Genomic DNA, 18,169 nt, shown 5'->3' with positions numbered 1-18,169 from the left:
AATTAGTTTACTCCGGCCTAATGGGGGCATTTATTATTCAGGTTATTAGTCTACCACACAGTAAATGTCTTGCGCAGATGTGCCCAGTAAGAGTTTATCTGGAGGAAGGACTAGGGAGCTGGTATCACTATCCATACATGAGTAATCCTATGGACCGTGGCTCTTCTGAGCATGAAGGCAGGATCAGGACTAAGCAATCACAGAATATGTTCCAAGTGTAGTGAGCATAATGCATACAGCAAAGAACAACGTCTTTGAGTTAAAAATAAATTAAACTTAAGTCAAACTTCCTAAAACCAGCCAACCGTCTTCTGAATGGGCCTCTCATCCATAGTTAAAGTACTGTAGTGATCAGCAGGGATCTGAGTTTTCCATTTCTTGCAGAAAAACAAAGATTTTCTTCTTTAAAGGATAAAAGCCTGGATTTCCCCTTGCAGGTTGGCAGAGTCTCAGCCTGCAACAAGCTGCTTGGGGCTGAGGGGAGCATGGGAGGGCAACTGGAGGCAGGGGGTGCCACATGCATGTGTGCGCACACACATGTGCGGCTAGCATATACAGCCCCGCAGGGTGGTAGAAGCAACCCTGGCAGTTGGATACAGGTAAGTCTGTGGGATGGGGCCATGAGAGGGCTTGGGGACCCTTCAGACATGGTCTAGGCATGTCCATTGGCAACATGTTAGGGCCATATGTCCCCCCAGATTTCTGTGCCAACAGTAGAGCATGGGGCACAGGGCTGCAGCCTGGCTGGACCAATACCAGGCATGAGCCACCTCCACAGCTCAGCAAGCATGAGAAAACAGACCTGGGTGGGGAGACTTGGTGTTGCCGCCACCTCTGCTGGGAGCCCTATACCACCCGTACTGCAATAGCCACCAGGGTGAGGTGTCCCCTGCCTCCCCAGCAGCAGTGGGGGCAGCAATGTGGAGTTGTGCCATCCCACTGCAGTGGCAGGCAGGCACTGCCTCACACTGGCAGCAGTGGCAGCACCAAGTCTCTGTGCCCCACTCCACCTTCCCACCCCAAGTCCTACCTGCTGAGCCATAGAGGCCAGGCTGCAGCACCATGCCCACCACCCTGCTGTTGGCACAGAAATCTGGGGGGTATGTGCCCCCCCACCCCTGATACATCACCTATGCCTCCCCCCCTACCCCACCCACACAATCTTCCCCACAGACCACCTGGTGTGGGGGGGGGGGTGATGCTGCCAGGAGGAAGCAAGTAGGGGGCAGAAAAGGGCTATGGCTTGGGGTGAGGGGCACTGGCAGGGCTGAGGGGGCTGCGGCTTGGGAGTGAGGGTTAATAGCATGGGCAGGAGCAGGGCTACTCAGCAGCACAAAGCAGTGGGGGGGGGGGAAGGGGGCAGCTGCAGCTGGACCTACATCCTGCTGAGTGAAGTGGGCAGGAGGAGCTCTGATCTTCCATGATAAAAAACAAAAACAAACCAAACAACAAAATCAAACATCAAAATGTATAGGTACTTAAAAAGAATTTTATTACTAGCTGAAACCTGCAAAACATTTGCAATTAAACTTTTAATGCAAAAGTAATTCTTTAAATACAGGATTTTTAGTTATCCTTTGACTGAATACTTTAAGGAAATCAAAACTTCTCTCCCTTGAAAAGGTTACGTAAAGCTGTCCATGTGTAAACACAGGCTTAGGTGTCTAAATACTTATTTTGGCAAAAGTCTGAACCTGTGACTTGTTTATAGTCATAGAATAAGATGGCCATTGTACATGCGACTAAGAGCCCTCGCACATGTGAGGAAATTGTCCCTTTTAGTGGTTTAATTGCCCTTTTTAACAATTTAATTGTGTAACCGTGTGCACGTTCAGCAGCACGTTACGATTAAAGTAACGTACGGGGCCCTATCCAGAGAAGGCAGCGGGGATAGTGCACGGGGCGCTGGAAGCATGGGTGTGCTCTGGGAAGCTTGGGCTTGGCGGGCTGCCAGTGCCCCGTGCGCTGTCCTTGCTGCCTTCTACGGCTGCCAGCACACCCAGCTGCCTTGCTGCCACTTCCCAAGGCAGCCAGGCCATTCCTCGGCAGTCCCAGGTGATGGGAAGGTGGCGGGGACTGTGCAAGGGGCACTGGAAGTGCGCCAAGCCTGAGCTTCCCCGAGCATGCCTGGGCTTCCAGCGCCCTGTGCACTGTTGCATCTGGCAGGTGCTGCCTGCAAGCTGGGGCTGCACCCTGCCCGGGCACCACTGCCATAGAGGGAAGCACCAGGCCCCCCCGCAGCTCAGGGGCTGCATGACCAGATGGCAGCTCATGCAGGCAGGCTCTGCTAAGGGTTGGGGGAGCAGCAAGGGGCCTGATCTTTGGTTTTTTTATTTATTTGTTTCTCCCACAGCCTGCCTGCATGTCTTGCAGCTGGGGAGCAAGGTGCTGGCGGGTCATGCAGCCCCTGAGCTGCAGGAGACCCTAGTGCTTCCATCTGCAGAGGTGGCACTGCCCGGGCAGCACCCATCCCCTGGCACCCCGCCCGGGGCCACTGCAGGGAGAAGAACTGGGACCCCCGCAGTTCAGAGCCTGCTGGCAGCTCACCCCCCAGCCATGGGAGAGGCAGGCAGGTTCGGAAAGGGTGGCAGGGGGTGGGGAAAGATTGAGGCCATCACCGCTTTTTAATTTTTTTTCCTTCCGGGGAGCCTGCCCACCCCGAGGCGGCGGGGCGGGGGCAGTGCTTCATTCTAGCTCTGGCTTGCCTGCATATCTGTTTGAAAGACCTCTGGATCTATAATAATAACATGTTTATTCTGTCTGTTCAGAGCACCCTGATCAGTTGTTTCAATAGGCATTGTGATTCGCTGCCGAGACAACTGATCAGAGTGCTCCAGACAGACAGAATAAGCCTATTATTATTATAGATAATGACTGAGGCCCTGGTCAGCTTCCAAATTTCTTTAAAAATTGTAAATAGATCAATCAAAATCGTGTTCAACTGATACCCCCCCTCTCTTTTTTTTATTTTTATATATATATATATATAAATGCAGAAAAATACTGATTTGGGGGGTTTTAATCAGAGAATTTTGGATTTTTTAAACAGAGAAAACCAGGACCCCTGCTGATCAAACATTCACACCCTGCATCCTTTCAGCTATTAGTGGTACAGGGTTTTCAGTCCAGTGCCACAAGAAGCTGTGCAGTAGGGGTGTGTGAAGCAGGCCCTATTCAATTTGGATTCGGATTCGGCCCGAATCGGGGACAGTGATTCGATGATTTGATTTGGATCACTGTCCCTGGTTCGATTCAGCCAAATCCGAAGATTCGATGCTGATTCAGAGAGTCAGCAATTCAGACACAGACACAGCTTTAAAAGTTTTTTCTACATACCTCGAGGTAGCAGGCAAAGCTTGTGAATACTGCCATGCTGGGGCACACGGAGCATCCCCCCAGACCCAGGAGACACCAGGCACTGAGCCGGGGGCTCCCCGGCGGACCCAGAAGCGGACCAAAAGTGCTCCTGTGGGACGCTCCATTCATCCCACGACCTCAGTGTTGACAAGCCGCCTGGTACCTTGAGGTATGTAAAAAAACATTTCAAACTGTGTCTATATCCAAATCTCTCCAAATCGATTCGGAGGGCTCTAATTCAATTCGGAGAGATTAAAGGGTCCTCTGATTTGATTTGGAGATTCAGCCACCAAATCGGGCCGAATCTCCACCAAATCGAATCGGGGACTGAAGCTTCACACAGCGCTACAGTGCAGCCACACACAGTGCAACATGCACCCATTCGCTTATCGTATTTGTGCAATTCTGACTAATAGTGAAAACAATGCCTGAGAGTCCTGTGCATACTAATACTGAATATTCTTGCAGGAGCATAATACACCCTGTGGTACAAACAAACAAAAATGCATTCAAACAGGAGTGGATTAACTCAATTTCAATTCAGCCAGCAATTAAATTTCAGTTAATTCTTGTTTGTTTTTTGCTTTGCAGTTTCACTTAGTAGGTAATGATAATAAGTAGCCAGCTCATTTGTAACATTTTCTCCTGGGAGATGTCAAAATGTTTTACAAATAGAGTCAGTATCATTATACCCATTTTCCAAAATGGGGAAACTGAGGCAAAGGGAAGTTTTCCAATGTCATCCAGAAGGCCAGTGGCAGATCCAAGAATTAGACCTTTCTGAGTCTTGGCCCATTGCTCTGTCCAGGAGTCCACAAAGAATTCAGTATGTCAGTTTTGCAATTGGCTGACGGTAGTTCGGTTGTGCTTCCATTTTTTTTGTTTTGTTTTGTTTTTAACAAGCCCATGAAAAACCATTATATGTGTTGTTTGTCTGTTTGGAAAGGTATGCCAAATACTACAGTGACGGTGGAATCAATCGGAGGAATTTGTACAAAGTGTTTGGGATCCGGTTTGACATTCTGGTCAATGGAAAGGTGAGACATCTCCCGTGAATTCAGACGAGTTCATAGCTCTTTCCCCAGTAGTTTTCTGACTCACTTTCAATTTGCAAGTAACTCTGTGTTCTACCCCAGTATCAAAATTTAGTGCATGTCAAGGTCTTTGACTCAGAAGGAGATGGTTGAATGATAGTTAGTCCTGCTTAGGATGGGCTGAATTTTGGAATGAGGTTTTTTTTGTTTGTTTGTTTTAAAATTTGCCTAACTGAAATAATAAAAAGGGCTTAAAGGGGAAAAAATACAGAGGAAAACAATGTTTTGCTTGATCCAAAGTGATTTATTTCCTCTATTTTTCGGTTTTGGTGAGCAAACTCAGAAATCAGCTACTCTTACAGAACCAATGCCCATGTCCTGCCTGTCTGTGAGAGGTGATGAACTCCTGTAGTGTCATTCATAGCCAGATCTTTGTGCTGTGCGATTCCTTTGCTCTATACTGCTAGGCTGTTTCCTGTGTTTTAATTCAGGCAGGTAAATTTGACATCATCCCAACGATGACCACAATCGGCTCTGGAATTGGCATTTTTGGAGTGGTAAGTTCTGCTATTTCTAAAGCTCCCATGTGGGAGCTCTCAAACTTCTCTGCTTGTAGGAGGCATTGAAGTGGCAGGGGCCTAGAGCTCTAGCAAAATGCCAGCGGTGCACAGGCATCCCCAGAGCTCCTTCAGTATCAACAGGGCAAAAGAAGAGGGCAGAAACCTTGCATCACAATGGATCTAATGTGTCCAAATTGATCATTAAAAAATGATAGGCCACGGGGGATTACTATTGGATGATGTGATAGCTTTCCTGTCATCTTGTAGATCCATTCAAATAAGGGAACTCAGTAGAAAAATACTTTGATGGGAAACTCCTGCAGAGGATGCCAGGGCAGGTATTACAGTAGAAGTGATAGCAAGAGCTCTCTCTTCTGAATATGCACAAACAACATCCCAGCATGGTGTCTGGGGACAAGGCACTGTCATTCAAATGAGACACAAAACCAAGGAATTGCCTGCTTTGTGATCCTTAAAGACCATGCAGTACTTTTTGCAGTATCCAGGATGTTAGAATTTGGCTCAAGCCTTGCATTCACGTTATGTTTCTTACATTTTGTCTACCTACTGTATTTTGTCCATTCTAAGACAAGGTTTTTGCCCCCCTATGTAACATGGGGGCAGGGGGAAAGCCCCCTGCCTTTATAATTGCAAGTAGGGGTGGGGGAGGGACAGACGGCTGCTGTGACTCGGGCTACAGCCCCCACCCAGGGTCAGGGCCATAGTTGCACCTGTTGCCTGCCCCCCTCCACCTCTACACCCTACCACCAGCACCCCATGCAACCTTTGCTCCCCCACCTGCCTCTCCCAATCCCCCTTTATTTTTGCTCTGTGCCAGCAGGCTCTGTGCACACTGCAGCCTGGGGCACCGAGCACAGCTCAGGTCCAGCCTTGCAGCAGTGGCATGCAGCCTTGCATGGCTGCTACAGGGGCCGGGCTGGAGCCATGCTCAGTGCCCCAGGCTAGAACAGGGATGGTGTCTTCCAGCATGGAGCAGAGGCTGGGGAAGAGTTGGGGGAGCAGAGGCTGGGAGAGCAGAGGATTGTGGGGGGCAGACACAAGCAGGGGGCAAACTTCTTAATTTCCCATGCCACGTGCCTCCCCACTGCCTGCCCCTCTGCAGCGGTGGGGGATATTAATTAAAGATGATCCTCCAAGAAATAGATTCTATACATGGGAAACTATATCAAATGTCTAAGTTGTACAGAAACTAATTATTGGGAGGTCGTCTTAAATTTGGGATCATCTTAGATTCGAGTAAATATGGTAAATTTCCCAATTCTGAATCCTTCACGCTTCACTTCTTTCCTGAGCTGAGGGGTAGTATGGCAGGACACTGCAAAGTAGCTACTGAATTCCACATCCCAGGTACCTAAAGCGACTCCTCTATGTTGGGATAGCTGAGAGAGGGTGGGCTGGGTGATCTGATGCTTTAGGTGTGACCCTCACTGTGGTTTGGCTTATGTGTCTTGTTCTGTTTCATGGAAGGCATCTGTGCTCTGTGACCTGCTCCTGCTGCACTTTCTCTCACAACGGGATTATTACAAACAGAAAAAGTTTAAATATGCAGAACAGGAGCTCCAGTTACCTGTAAGCTACAGTACATTTGACTTTTTCTTGAGACTGAGAAAGGCCTGGAGGGTTTTGTTCATAGTTCTGAGTGGGCATGTATATAGATGATGTCACACATAGGTCTTTGTCCGTGTGTATGTAAACAGTATATTTAAGAATAAGCGAACATATATCCTTCTCCAGATTGGTTCAAGCTAGTGATTGTCAAATATATACACTACAAACAGAAGCTCGAACCCATGACCTTTGGCTCCAGAATGACAAGGGTTTTCTATGTAAAACGTGTCTGTTGGCACTAGAGCCCTTGCTCCCTTGGTAATTCAGTCCCTGGAGAGTGACCTCAGCACACGTACTTGTAAGGTGGGATTTTCAGAAGTGCTCAGCATTTATCTAACTCTATGGTCATTGAAATCAACGGTAAAATGTGTCTGGCTTCAGGAGGGACAGAGCAACGACAGTGCTGAGCACTCTGAAAACTTCCTTGATTACCACCCTACGGTACCATAGCCAAGATATGCAGCAAGGCAGAGATGGTGAAAACTGCCAAAGGGATCTAGACAGTAAACTGTCATTTAAATGGACAGCTCAACCAGAAATAACTTTGAGTGAGGGCTGTGTGTCCAAAATCTCCTAATGAGTGATGAATATTTAAATCAAGTTGGAATTAAATCCACTTTGCTCTGTCAGTATCACAGTCTCTCTGGGACATGTGCCCTGCAGAAGGGACTTATTCTAAGGTGTTTGCAAAAAAGTTGCCTTGCGGTCTTGGGTTATTCATGAATTACCGGGCATATTCATTGCTGTTTTATTATGAGGGGAATGAAAGATGCTGTAGCATGGGGTGCCTACAATAGCAGAGAACAGGATTCAGGGACCTAGCAGGTCACTTCCAGTCCTGTGTGCCAGATGTGCTCACTGACATGCCAAAGGGTGGGGATGCTTAACTGTGCCAGTGTGCTACGCATGTCACTCATTGTGTATTGACCCCTTGGTTGAATTCGGGTTGCAAAGTGGAGGTTATTGTTTATCACTGGCTTTTGTCATGGGGCAATACCTAACAGTATTGTTGTTTTATCTGGTTTGGTCTGAACAACATGTCAGAAAAAAGAAGAGATTGGCCTTTCCCCCAAATGCAAGAACTTGGAGACCAAGAGCAGTTCTCAGGAAGAGGTAAGCACATCTGCTTATCCCATTCACCATTGAAACTGATGGTGTTGTACCATTTTACCCTAGAGGTGAATGTGGTTTGAACGGTGTTTCTTACAAGATACAAGAATGATCCTGTAAAGACAGTGGGAAACTGGAGAGAGCGGTGAGAGAGAACCTGGGATGGCAGATGGGGAGGAGGGATGATAAGCTAGATCAGCAGGCTAGGATCTGCTTGACCCCATGCTGTAAGAGTTGAGACACTGCTGTTTTCTTATGTCAGTGGTGCTCAACTTTTTTTGCCCAGCAGGCGGGATATGTGCTCAAGCTTTTCCCCCAGCAGGCTGAATCTGGCCCGTAGTCTCAATCTGGTACCTGGAGTGGGCACAGTGGAGACCCATCTGGCCATGCAGGGGAGGACAGGGGGGTCAGTCTAGCTCTGATCCAGCTTTGCAGGTGGAGGGGGCACGGCCTGGCCCCAATCTGACCATGTAATAGAGACTGGAGGAGGTGTAGAGACTGGAAGGGGTGTAGCCCGGCTCTGATGCACTGTAAGGGGGGAAGGGGGCGTTCAGAATTTGGCAGGGGGCAGGCTGGTTTTAAATGTCAGAATGTAATTGTCATTAATTTGACACTTGCTGTCAAATTTCCTAACCCATGGGGAGCCCTGTGGGCCAGATGCCATGGCTCTGTAAGCCAAATCTGGCCTGAAGGCTGAGCACCCCTGCCTTATGTGAATTGAGTAGTTGTTGCATCAGTGGAGGTGAGGATAATAGCTGGGGTGAAAGTGTAAAGTATGTTCAGTATTACTGGTGGCAGTCAGCTCAAGTCAAGTTTAGCTGTGCATCTGGGATCTCTGAGGGGCAGGAGGACCCAAATATTATGGACTGTTTTACTGAAAACTTCTTTCTTTCTTGGCAGGATCCACACTGAAAGAAGACCCTGTATCTTCCTCCTCTGCCCTCTGTAATGTGTTGCAAATGCCCTGAGTTCATCAGGCCATCCCAGACCAAACCAATTGCACTCACCATTCTGCATCTGAAACTGAGATGAAAAACCTGTTCTGTGTTTAAGCAAACTGTGGTTTGCCAGGCCACCTGCCCAGTTTTCAGAGGCTGAATGGCTGCATTGCAGCTCAGGGGTTAGAGTGTGACTTGCAAACCAAACATCACTGTATCCTTGAATTTATCCCTTACTGGAGGGATTTTTAACTCCTGAAGTTGCTAGGTAGTTGCAAGTAACCTGCAGGCAATCAAACAGCATCATTAAAGCTAGCATGGCATGGGAGGGAAACTTTCATTGTTGCCTTTTTCTTTGACCCCTGTGTGCTGGCACTTTTGGGGTCAAATACAACAGACAGAGCCGGAGATGGAGAGAGATTAGGTCCCAGCTGTTCTGGTTATATCACCACCCTGATCTCTAGTCGGGAGTCTGCAGCACGTGAATTCATGTGACAAGTCGTGACAGTAGCGTGTAACACAGCGGTCCCCAACCATTTGCTCGCCCATGCACAACAACAGCTAAAGCACCGTGGGAGTTATTGTCCTTTGTTTTCCGTCAACCGCAGTTTTAATGTGCTGATTTCCTGTGGCCGCCAGCACTATTAGAGGGTTTTGCAGGGAAAAGACTATCTGAGAGCCATGGACTGGGGATTTTTGTCTAATGAGATCACAGTAAAGACTGAAGGTGTGGTTGCATGTTACAATTAGCACATATTAACTCTCAGGAATGTTAGGTAGTGTTAATGCTGTGAGCAGCTGCACATTAAGGGTTAACACCTTCTCTAATGTGCACTTCTCTGATCCACTGCTAGAAAGCTGGTGAACTGGGGTCCAACAGCCTGCCCCGCTTGCCGGCTCTCTAGCAGCAGTATAGGCTCTAAGACAGGGGTGGGCAATTATTTTGGGCAGAGGGCTGCTTACTGAGCAAGCCATCGAGGGCTGCATGACAGGCAGGCAGCTCAGGGCAGATCAATATTAATTTTCTAAATTTTTTAGGGGCCCCGCAGGGTGGGTAGAATGGCCTGGCGGGCCACATCCAGCCCCCGGGCCGCATTTTGCCCACCCTTGCTCTAAGATCAGGGCCCTGCCAGCCCAGATCAGACCCCAGCCCTCACTCTCCCATGGTTCTCAGTTGCCTACTCATCTGCCTGGCAGCTCCGTGGAGGGGAAAGGTGGGGGTGGGGGGGCAAGGAGCTGTTGGGCAGCTGTGGGGCCCAGTGGGATCAGCACGTGCCTGATCTAGGTACACAAGGAGCTGCTCACAGCAGCTTCCTGCCCCCCTCCCAGGCCTACCTCTCCTCCCCTTTTGCAGCCACTCAGCAGCTCCTCTTCCCTTTTTTTCCAGTGCTCCCCCAACTTGTTCTCTCCATGACCCCCTCCCCCTGCCCCCTTCACCCCCTCCCCACTCGCATGCTACCTGGCTGCCCCCAGCTGTCAGCCCAGGGTAGCAGAGTCCCAAAGGACTGCTAGTCCCCACTGGGAGTGGTACCTACTGGATGCAGAAGGACTGCAAATCAGTTGTTTTATCTCCATGGAGCAGCCAAAAATTAAGGTAAATTTGAGCTATGTAGCAGGGCTCAAAGATGATCCTCACCAGAAGTGGCATAACTTTAAGAGGCCTAGAGGGCACTTAGCACTTGTTAATGAGACTTAATGTGTGGGTGCTCCAGTTTTAAGTGCCCTTGATATGGTCTAACTGTAATGTGTAGCTTCACCCTCAGTGCTGAGGTCTGGGCTTTCTGAGATCCAACTAGGAAATGCACAGTGCCCATTTAAAGCAATACTCTGGATTAGCCTGATATGCAGTGACTTCATCCCTTGCTTGGGCTATTGCAGGGTAGGGAAGCACCTATTTCTACACAAGACCACACTGTTTCCTTGGTCAGCTGCAATACTTGGTCATTTTGCATGGTGGAAAAAAAGGTTATTTTGTAATGAAGTATTTTATTAAAAAATAAACCTCTAGTTTTTCTACTACATCAGCTTGCTGTGCCAATGCTTGCCCTTGAGGTCGGGAGAGATGCAAATGAACTAGCAAGTGCTCAGAAGTTCAGTGTTTCCAGAGAGACCGTATAATAATTCTCTGAAGTCTATGGACCTCATCTAACTTAGGCTGTAGCTACCTGCACAACAGCCAGAGCTCCATCTAGACAGCCAGGATATAACAATGCGTCCTTTTGACTCTGCACAATCTCGTTGCATTTCTCCACTTGCTTTTTCTCGTGCTATGCACAGTTGTGGTCCCCCTTCAGTTGATTTGCTGTGTTTAATTCTCTTTCTGCTGACACTTTGTTCTGCATTTTGAGGAGGAAATTCTGCCTGAATTACATAAATATTAGATTCCCTCTTCCTCCCATCCTCATTGCCTGCATAACCTCTTTTTGTTAAATGACATAATAATTAATGGTACTTGGCAGTTTTTCAGCCATGGAGCTCAAAACACTTTATACGCCTTATATTCTTTACATTTTTACACGTTAATTATGCCTTGCTGGGTAAGGAATGGGTGTTAAAAGGCTGTTTCTTCTGCCAGTAATCTTTGGGGTGAAACCCATGTTGCTTATAAGCATGGGATAACTGTACACAACCTTTAAAGCCAGGAAAGGAAAGGAGATTTTATAGAACTTGTAACTGTAGAAGGGATCCAGTGAGCAGCTTGGTTGTCTGTTGTGAAGGCCGGTCATTAAAGAAATATCTGTTCCTCCGTTCAGAAGCACGTATGCCAGCCCTGTCTTGGCTTTCCCACTAGGTCATACAAGCTGATCAGTTTAACAACTCTTTCTTAACCCCTCGCAGCGACCCGCACATTACAGGGAACAGTCCCTTGAAGCAATGCTGATGTTTTTGAGGTTCCTTATCTTCTACCAGATCTGTCTCAGCAAGGTTAAGAGGCAAGGAGAGAGAAAAGCTCCCTGTTTCCAAGGACGGCAGCTGTGCTCTCAGGCCCTGACACAAAGGTACTATGTAGATGGCCAATCTCCTGGAAAAACTGAGGGTGAAAGAGCTGTTGGTGCCCACGCTGATGGGAGAAGCAATGGCTACTTGCATCTGAAGAGCAGCTACACCCATGGGAAAGACCGAGGGGAGAGGGAAGGGACCAAGCGCAAGGGTTTAACTCGATGAACATGGAGCACAACAACTGCTTGCACACGCACTTCTGACTCGATCTGCTCCCCACACACCTTTGTAAAGAAGTATTTTCCATAGTCCCATGCGCACGTATTACTAACCCCACATCATCGTACAAACGCCTACTACTGCTGCACTGCATTAAGAGAATTCATCTACTCAGTGGTGGTATGAGAAGTCCCTCTCCCCAAGTCACCCGCGCCTTTCTGGGAATACCAGGAGCCTTGTGTCACAGCAGTACAAATGCTTTTCCCACCTGAGGAGCAGAACTTTCTTGTTAATGCTCAGAAATCACAGGAGGGTTTTCAGCTGTCACCACGCCAGCCTGTTCCATAATCACACTGGGCTGATTAGCAAGCCCAGCCCCATAACCCTGCAAGCACGGCACACTCCTTACTGGGGTATCTTCCAGTAACAGATGTGCTGCAGCAAAGACCATCAGGTGCAGCTGCATTATTATTGCATTATCAGGCCGTGACCAGCAGAGGGTAATGAAAGACCAGTTGATGCTCTCTGAATTCAAACATGGCTTGGGGGAAAATTGAATTGCTAGAGATTGCAGGTATTGACACAATAGTGTTAAAACAACCTTTTGTACCCATTTAATTTGAACTGGTTTCAGATCACACTTTCTGGTGACACTGTGCTACACTGCGTGTAGAGAAGCAGATGGCTTCTGTCTATCGGCTGCTTAAGCCTTCAGGCTTTCTGATAAGTAACAAGGAGACAGGGATTGTATTACGTTTCTTAAAGAAGGGGCCAAGTCTTTTGGAAAATGTTACTTTTGCAGAATTGCTAACATTAAGGAGTCAAGTTCCTGACTAAAAAATCATGAGATCAGCTTAAAAACCATGAAGATTTTTAAATACACTTTGGGTTTATTTTTACCTTCTTGTTTTTGAGCATTTAGGCTGTTTTTTGATACTTTCTACAGTCTGGAGAGAGAGAAACTTCCTTAACTTTTAATAAAGAAAGCTGAGACCTAGCCATCTCATCTAACCATCATGTTTAGGGGCTAGGTCCTTAAGTGAAGTTGTAAATAAAAATATCTCAGTGTTTGTAATGATATTATTGCAAGATGAGCATTATCTTCATATTTACCTCCCCCCTTTGCAATAATGCAAACTTGTAACATCCCTTCCCTGCCGCCCCCTTGTCACTAGGGCTAGGTGTGGAGTCTACAGGTAATATAGCCTCATGAGCACCCAATACACGGAGAGGAGATAGCTTACTACACTCGGGTCTCTCTTTATGCAAGGGTTGCGTTCCAAAAACACCTTGGATAAAGCAAATTCGCATAAAGCGAATCCATCGTTACGTGTCATTAATAGGGATATGTACCAGCCTCACTCTACTGCCCCCCCAAACCATGATGAATTCAAACAGTAATCACACAGTACAGTAACTGCTGCATGGAGAGGCTGCAAGCTCCACGCTGCAAGCAGCAGCACGTGCAGGGTGGGCTGGAAAGACACCTGGGGGCAGGAAAGCAAGCTGGCAGGCAATGCCCTATTTCCCTGCCCTGGGTGCCTTTCCATCCAGCTAGATGTGACCTGGTGTGGCTGAAAACAGTGGGGCTGTACGGAGAGGCTATGAGCTCCCTGCTGCACTGGGGCCCGCCCGCTGGGTGGCCAAGGCTCCAGGGCAGGGAAACAGGGAGCAGCGGGGCTATGCAGAGAAGGTGTTCGGCCCACGCTGAAAGCAGTGGCTCACCCAGTGGGTGCTTCACCGAGGCCTCATGTGGCAAGCACCTTCTCCAACGAGCCACTGGAGGCTCTGTCCTGCTCTCTGCTGGGGCCCTGCAACTGCACACTGCAGCCCTGGGCCCTGAGCGCCCCCTCCCTCCCCACCGGCTGGACAGCAGCCCCAGCGCTGCACAGCTCCCTCCCTACAGAGGCCTCAATCTCCCTTTTCCACCCCCTCCCCTTACATGCCAGACCTGCCCTTGAGGCTACTTGGGGCCACGTGCATGTCCTGTACATGCACGTGGCACCCCCATCTCGCCACCTTCTTTCCACTTCCTCACAGCTCCCTGCAAGCTGGAACTCTGCCAGTCTGCAGGGAGCTCGTTGCCAGCTGGCTTCGCATAAGATCGGATTTTCCTGGCAAAAGCACATTTCTGGTATAAATAAGGTTGTCGCATATAAGTGAATTTGCACAAAATGACTTCACGTAAAGAGAGACCCGAGTGTAGTTCATTCAGTCCAAGCAGGTGGGTCCTTCTTTCACATAGATGCTGCATTTTGGGATTTGCTCTCACCCCCTCCACTTATTAAGCTGGTTTTAAACTTCATATATTACAGAATTAGGTCATCCAAAGGAAAAAGGTCATTATTTTATTAATATTTTTCTGTTTTGCTGAACTGTCCCTTTGTCTTTCAAATATCCAGTTGTATGCAAGTGAATGCCTGAGTCATACCCAGGGAAATGGTTGATATGGGGAGAAGCCCTGTGCAATGAGTAGGAACTATTTGAGAAGAAAGTTAAGACTACATTGTGTCGTGTGTGTGTGTGTGTGTGTGTGTGTGTGTGTGTACACACACGTGTCCTGCAGTGGATCTGGACAGCCCAATGCTGCCCCCTATAGTTTCTGAGTGTTTATAATCTGAGACTGGAAGATTATTTTTTGAGTAAGAAGCAATGGAAATAGATGTAGGGTGGAATATGATCACCAGGGCAAAACTTTTCAGTCTATTCTTCTGACTCTTCCTTCCCAATTTTTACCAGCGGGTATGGGTTGGTTTCTTCCTCCTCTTCAACAATGGTCCAAAGTGTTACATTATGCCATGGGTGATAATCTGTGGCATGGGTGCCCTAAATGGCCTGGACAGCCATTGTGTGTGGCATGTGGCAGATCAGGGAACAGGCGGCACACTAGTAGATGGGGCAGGAAGTAGAAAGCAGAGCAGTAGATCAGTCAGGGAGTCCAGGGCATGGAGCAAAAAGCAAAGTAGCAGATTGGGCGGGGTAAGGGGACCAGAATGATACTCGAGGAGGGGGTGAGGCTAATGTTTGACACACCTGTCAAGCAGGTTGACCCTCACTGCATTAGACATGCAGTGTAACGCGCAGTGTGTTACATGCCCACACTGAGCCTTTCCATCAGGGATCACACAGGAATTACAGGTCAACAAACAAATCCCGCATGTCTTGTAATACTACCTAGAGGGTGCATCTACATAAGACTCTTAACTGCACGGTAGTATAGTTTACTGCAAAGCAAGCATGTGCATCTCCACATGCACATGCTTACTACACAGTAAACCTTGCTAATCATGAGTACATTTGCTATCTGCAAATGCCAGTAGCAAATTTACTTTTGATTAGCAATAGCACAGTAGTGCTCATGTAGATGACTGAGTGGGTCCCCCAGTGCCAGCCCTGCAGGCTGCCCCACTGGTACATTTAGTCAGGGGGCTAGGACCTGCCCCTCCCCTGCAGCTCTTTCTAAGTCCCCTATCCCTGATCGGAGAGCCAGGGCTAGGAGCTACCCCTGGGGACAGGGTGTAATAGTGTCAATGGACTGGAAGGGGCCTATAAAATCATCAAGTCCAGTCCCCTGCCATAGGCAGGAGGTTAATGAGCTCAGCCTAGCACAAGGTGCTTATCCAGCCTCCTCCTGAACACCTCCAAGGATGGTGACCGCACCCCCTCTGCCAGAAGTGTGTTCCAGGTTCTAGTTATCCTTATGGAGAAGAAGTTCTTCCCTATGTCCAGCCAAAATCTTCCCTATATTAGTTTGTGACCATTGGTCCTCCTCCTACCAACAAGTGCCTTCCTGAAGAGTTGCTCCCCCAGATCTCGGTGTTCCCCTCCTAATGTCCCAGCCTGGGCCAAGAGACAGCTGTATCTTGTCCTGGTGCTCCCCTGGATTAGCACCCGGGGGAACCTAGAGCTCCCCCTGGTGGCAGCAGGGGTGCATTGTAGGGCCCCAGGAAACAGGAGCAGTTTGCTCCCACTTCTCTGCATGTATAGACGCCTGCCCAGATTGTTTACTCACAAGTAGTTTACTTGCAAGTAACCTGATCCCGGATCAAATACTTGTGTAGCTGCGCCCAGAATGTACAAGATTCAAGTGCTTATATAACACTTGCCAATAGCTTTTGCATCCCTTTACAAAGGAAGTTAGGATCATTCTCCATTTTGCAGCAGGAAAATTGAAGCTCAGGAGACTTTCCCACTGTCCCCCTTGTCACTAGTAGATTAGAATCTACTTGTTGAGTTTGAAGCCCACCTCAAACACACTGAGAGCTGGTCCTTCATTCTTTATTTAAGCCAGTGCTCCCCAGATATTTGGTGTTGAGAGTTACAAGGTCAGCCCCTAAATATATGCACAGACATTAAAAGCCTTAGGACATTTCTGTATGTAGAAATTCACTGCCACAGATGTTCTGGAACTATTCTGCAATAGTTATGAAGGTTTATGACAACAATGCAAATACCAGTATTTGCATAGCCACAATGAAACTACTAATTAACAACACTGTATTCTGATTTCTCCCCATTCTGTACAAGCTCTTATGTCTCTAATCCATTTTTCTTTCTCCCGCACAGAATAATCCCTCCTGTATTTAATCCAGGCCTTATGTTAAGACATTCATGCCTTTCTCCATAACAAAGCTGCCACTCTTGAAACTGTCACATTAGTTTCCATTGTCTTGACACAACGGAGCAAGCTTTAACTTTAATAAATCCCCCAGTGACATACAGGAGCTGTCGTAAAGCTACTTCCACTCACACAAGTGATGCATTTTATCCTTCTGCCCTAGAGAGTTTCATTTTTTGGACAGGTCCATCATATATGGAGAGAGGCACTGTCTATAATACTACATTAGGCATCTGATGATATGCTTGAAGTCATCATCCCAGCAACAACGTGATTGCTACAGATCATTCCTTTTGTTACAAACTGTGGATTATGCCATACTGTTTTCTATCACTTTCTCTCATAAATTGCTATTTCCTTTTGTTGTCTTTGTTTTTTAATTGGTTGCTTTATTTGAGAATGATGAAAGTCAGACAGTCAAATCGATGCCTGATGTAGCAACAGCGAAGCTGGTATATCATATCTCAAGGCAGTGTGAATTTAGTACAATTCCAAAGAAGTCAGTAAAGCCTAGCAGGTGTAGACTAGCAGACAGTCCATCTCAATGATGTAGCGTGGCCATACGTTTAGCTCATGGCTTCAAAAAAAGGAAATGTTAACGATTTGACACGCTAACAGAAGGTATGTTATGCTGCCCCTAATGGCTGGTGTAGTAAAGAGCAGAGAATATGCAACAGCCTACTAAAGCTACCCACTCACAAAGTTACCTTAGCTCAAGTAGTGGAGGTCTGTGTTGCAATGCTAAAAGATAAGACATTCAGACTCGGTGCCACTGTTGTGCAGCTGGCATATAATAAGACTGAGTGTCTTAAAAGTGACCAGTGATTTTTGGGTGCCCAATTTGAGATGCAGTAGAGAGTTCTGACGTGCAGAGAGCAGCCCTCAGTACTTGCTGAAAATTAGGCTTCTTAATGGCACCTTAGGTTGGACATCCAAAAAGGGAAACAGCCAAAAAAAATCTCTTTTGAAACTCTTGAATAGAAACGTTAGTACTTTTTAAAACAGGGTCAGGACGTAACAATCTTAGCCACACCACAGAGGACAAAAGATTCTGTTCTCTCCATGGAATGCATGAGCAATGCTTTGTTAGCATTAACAATAGTTATACTTTCATTCCCCCTTGGAGTTGTGTCTAAGTAGTCAGTGTTTAATCTTCTTTGTGGTGGGATCATTATCTTGAGCCTTTTTTTTTTTGCTCTGAAGAAGCACTTGCATCATAGCACAGTATCTCCCTAGTGATTGTGAACTGGGTTGCCAGGGCATCCTGGGGTGCCTTGAGGTTCTTTCAAGGGTGCTATGGGATGCCACACAATGTTAGCACTATCAGGCGTGTAAGCATGATTCACAAGTTAAACCCAGATTTCAAATAGGAATCCATAGCATTAAAAGCATTCTGACCTGCTGTGGGCTTGCCGAGTCCTTTGCAGCAGAAGGATCGCTCTATTACTTTACTGTAGTCAAAAAACAAGTGAAAACAAAGAGCTGACATTTTCCAAAGGGTTTTTTGAATCTAGTGAGGCATGCCTTGAGTCTGAAAAGCTTGACAACCACTGCTGAAGGTACAAGCACCTTCCACAGATTGTCTGATGCCAAATCACAGCTAGGCCCACGTGTCCAGATGCATGTAAGAAAAGGTTAGTATGGTTCTCTGCTGAGAGATGTACAACGTTTTGCCTGTGCAAACTTGGTAGGTTTATACATCCTATAGGAGTCTACAGCAGCTGATATACCGTTACATGGATAGCTCTAAATCAAAGCCCACAA

At 47.3% G+C, this 18,169-nt stretch overlaps 1 protein-coding gene across 1 annotated transcript in view; it reads left to right on the top strand.

Moving 5' to 3' along the window:
• P2RX1 (purinergic receptor P2X 1) overlaps positions 1-9,832 on the top strand; it is a 29,640-nt gene extending 19,808 nt beyond the window's left edge. Inside the window, exons 9-13 of the mRNA XM_090025292.1 lie at positions 4,304-4,394; positions 4,883-4,948; positions 6,440-6,541; positions 7,625-7,693; positions 8,591-9,832. Coding sequence (XP_089881418.1) covers positions 4,304-4,394; positions 4,883-4,948; positions 6,440-6,541; positions 7,625-7,693; positions 8,591-8,602 — 340 coding nt within the window. The 3' untranslated portion in view covers positions 8,603-9,832. The remainder of the gene's footprint in view (positions 1-4,303; positions 4,395-4,882; positions 4,949-6,439; positions 6,542-7,624; positions 7,694-8,590) is intronic.
• The last annotated feature ends 8,337 nt before the right edge of the window (positions 9,833-18,169 follow it).

Source organism: Crocodylus siamensis, chromosome 13, assembly GCF_052110815.1.
Source record: "Crocodylus siamensis isolate JL-2025a chromosome 13, ASM5211081v1, whole genome shotgun sequence".
Taxonomy (NCBI): domain Eukaryota; kingdom Metazoa; phylum Chordata; order Crocodylia; family Crocodylidae; genus Crocodylus; species Crocodylus siamensis.
Note: the sequence above shows the minus strand (reverse complement) of the source record. Positions and strands in the feature narration are given on the sequence as shown.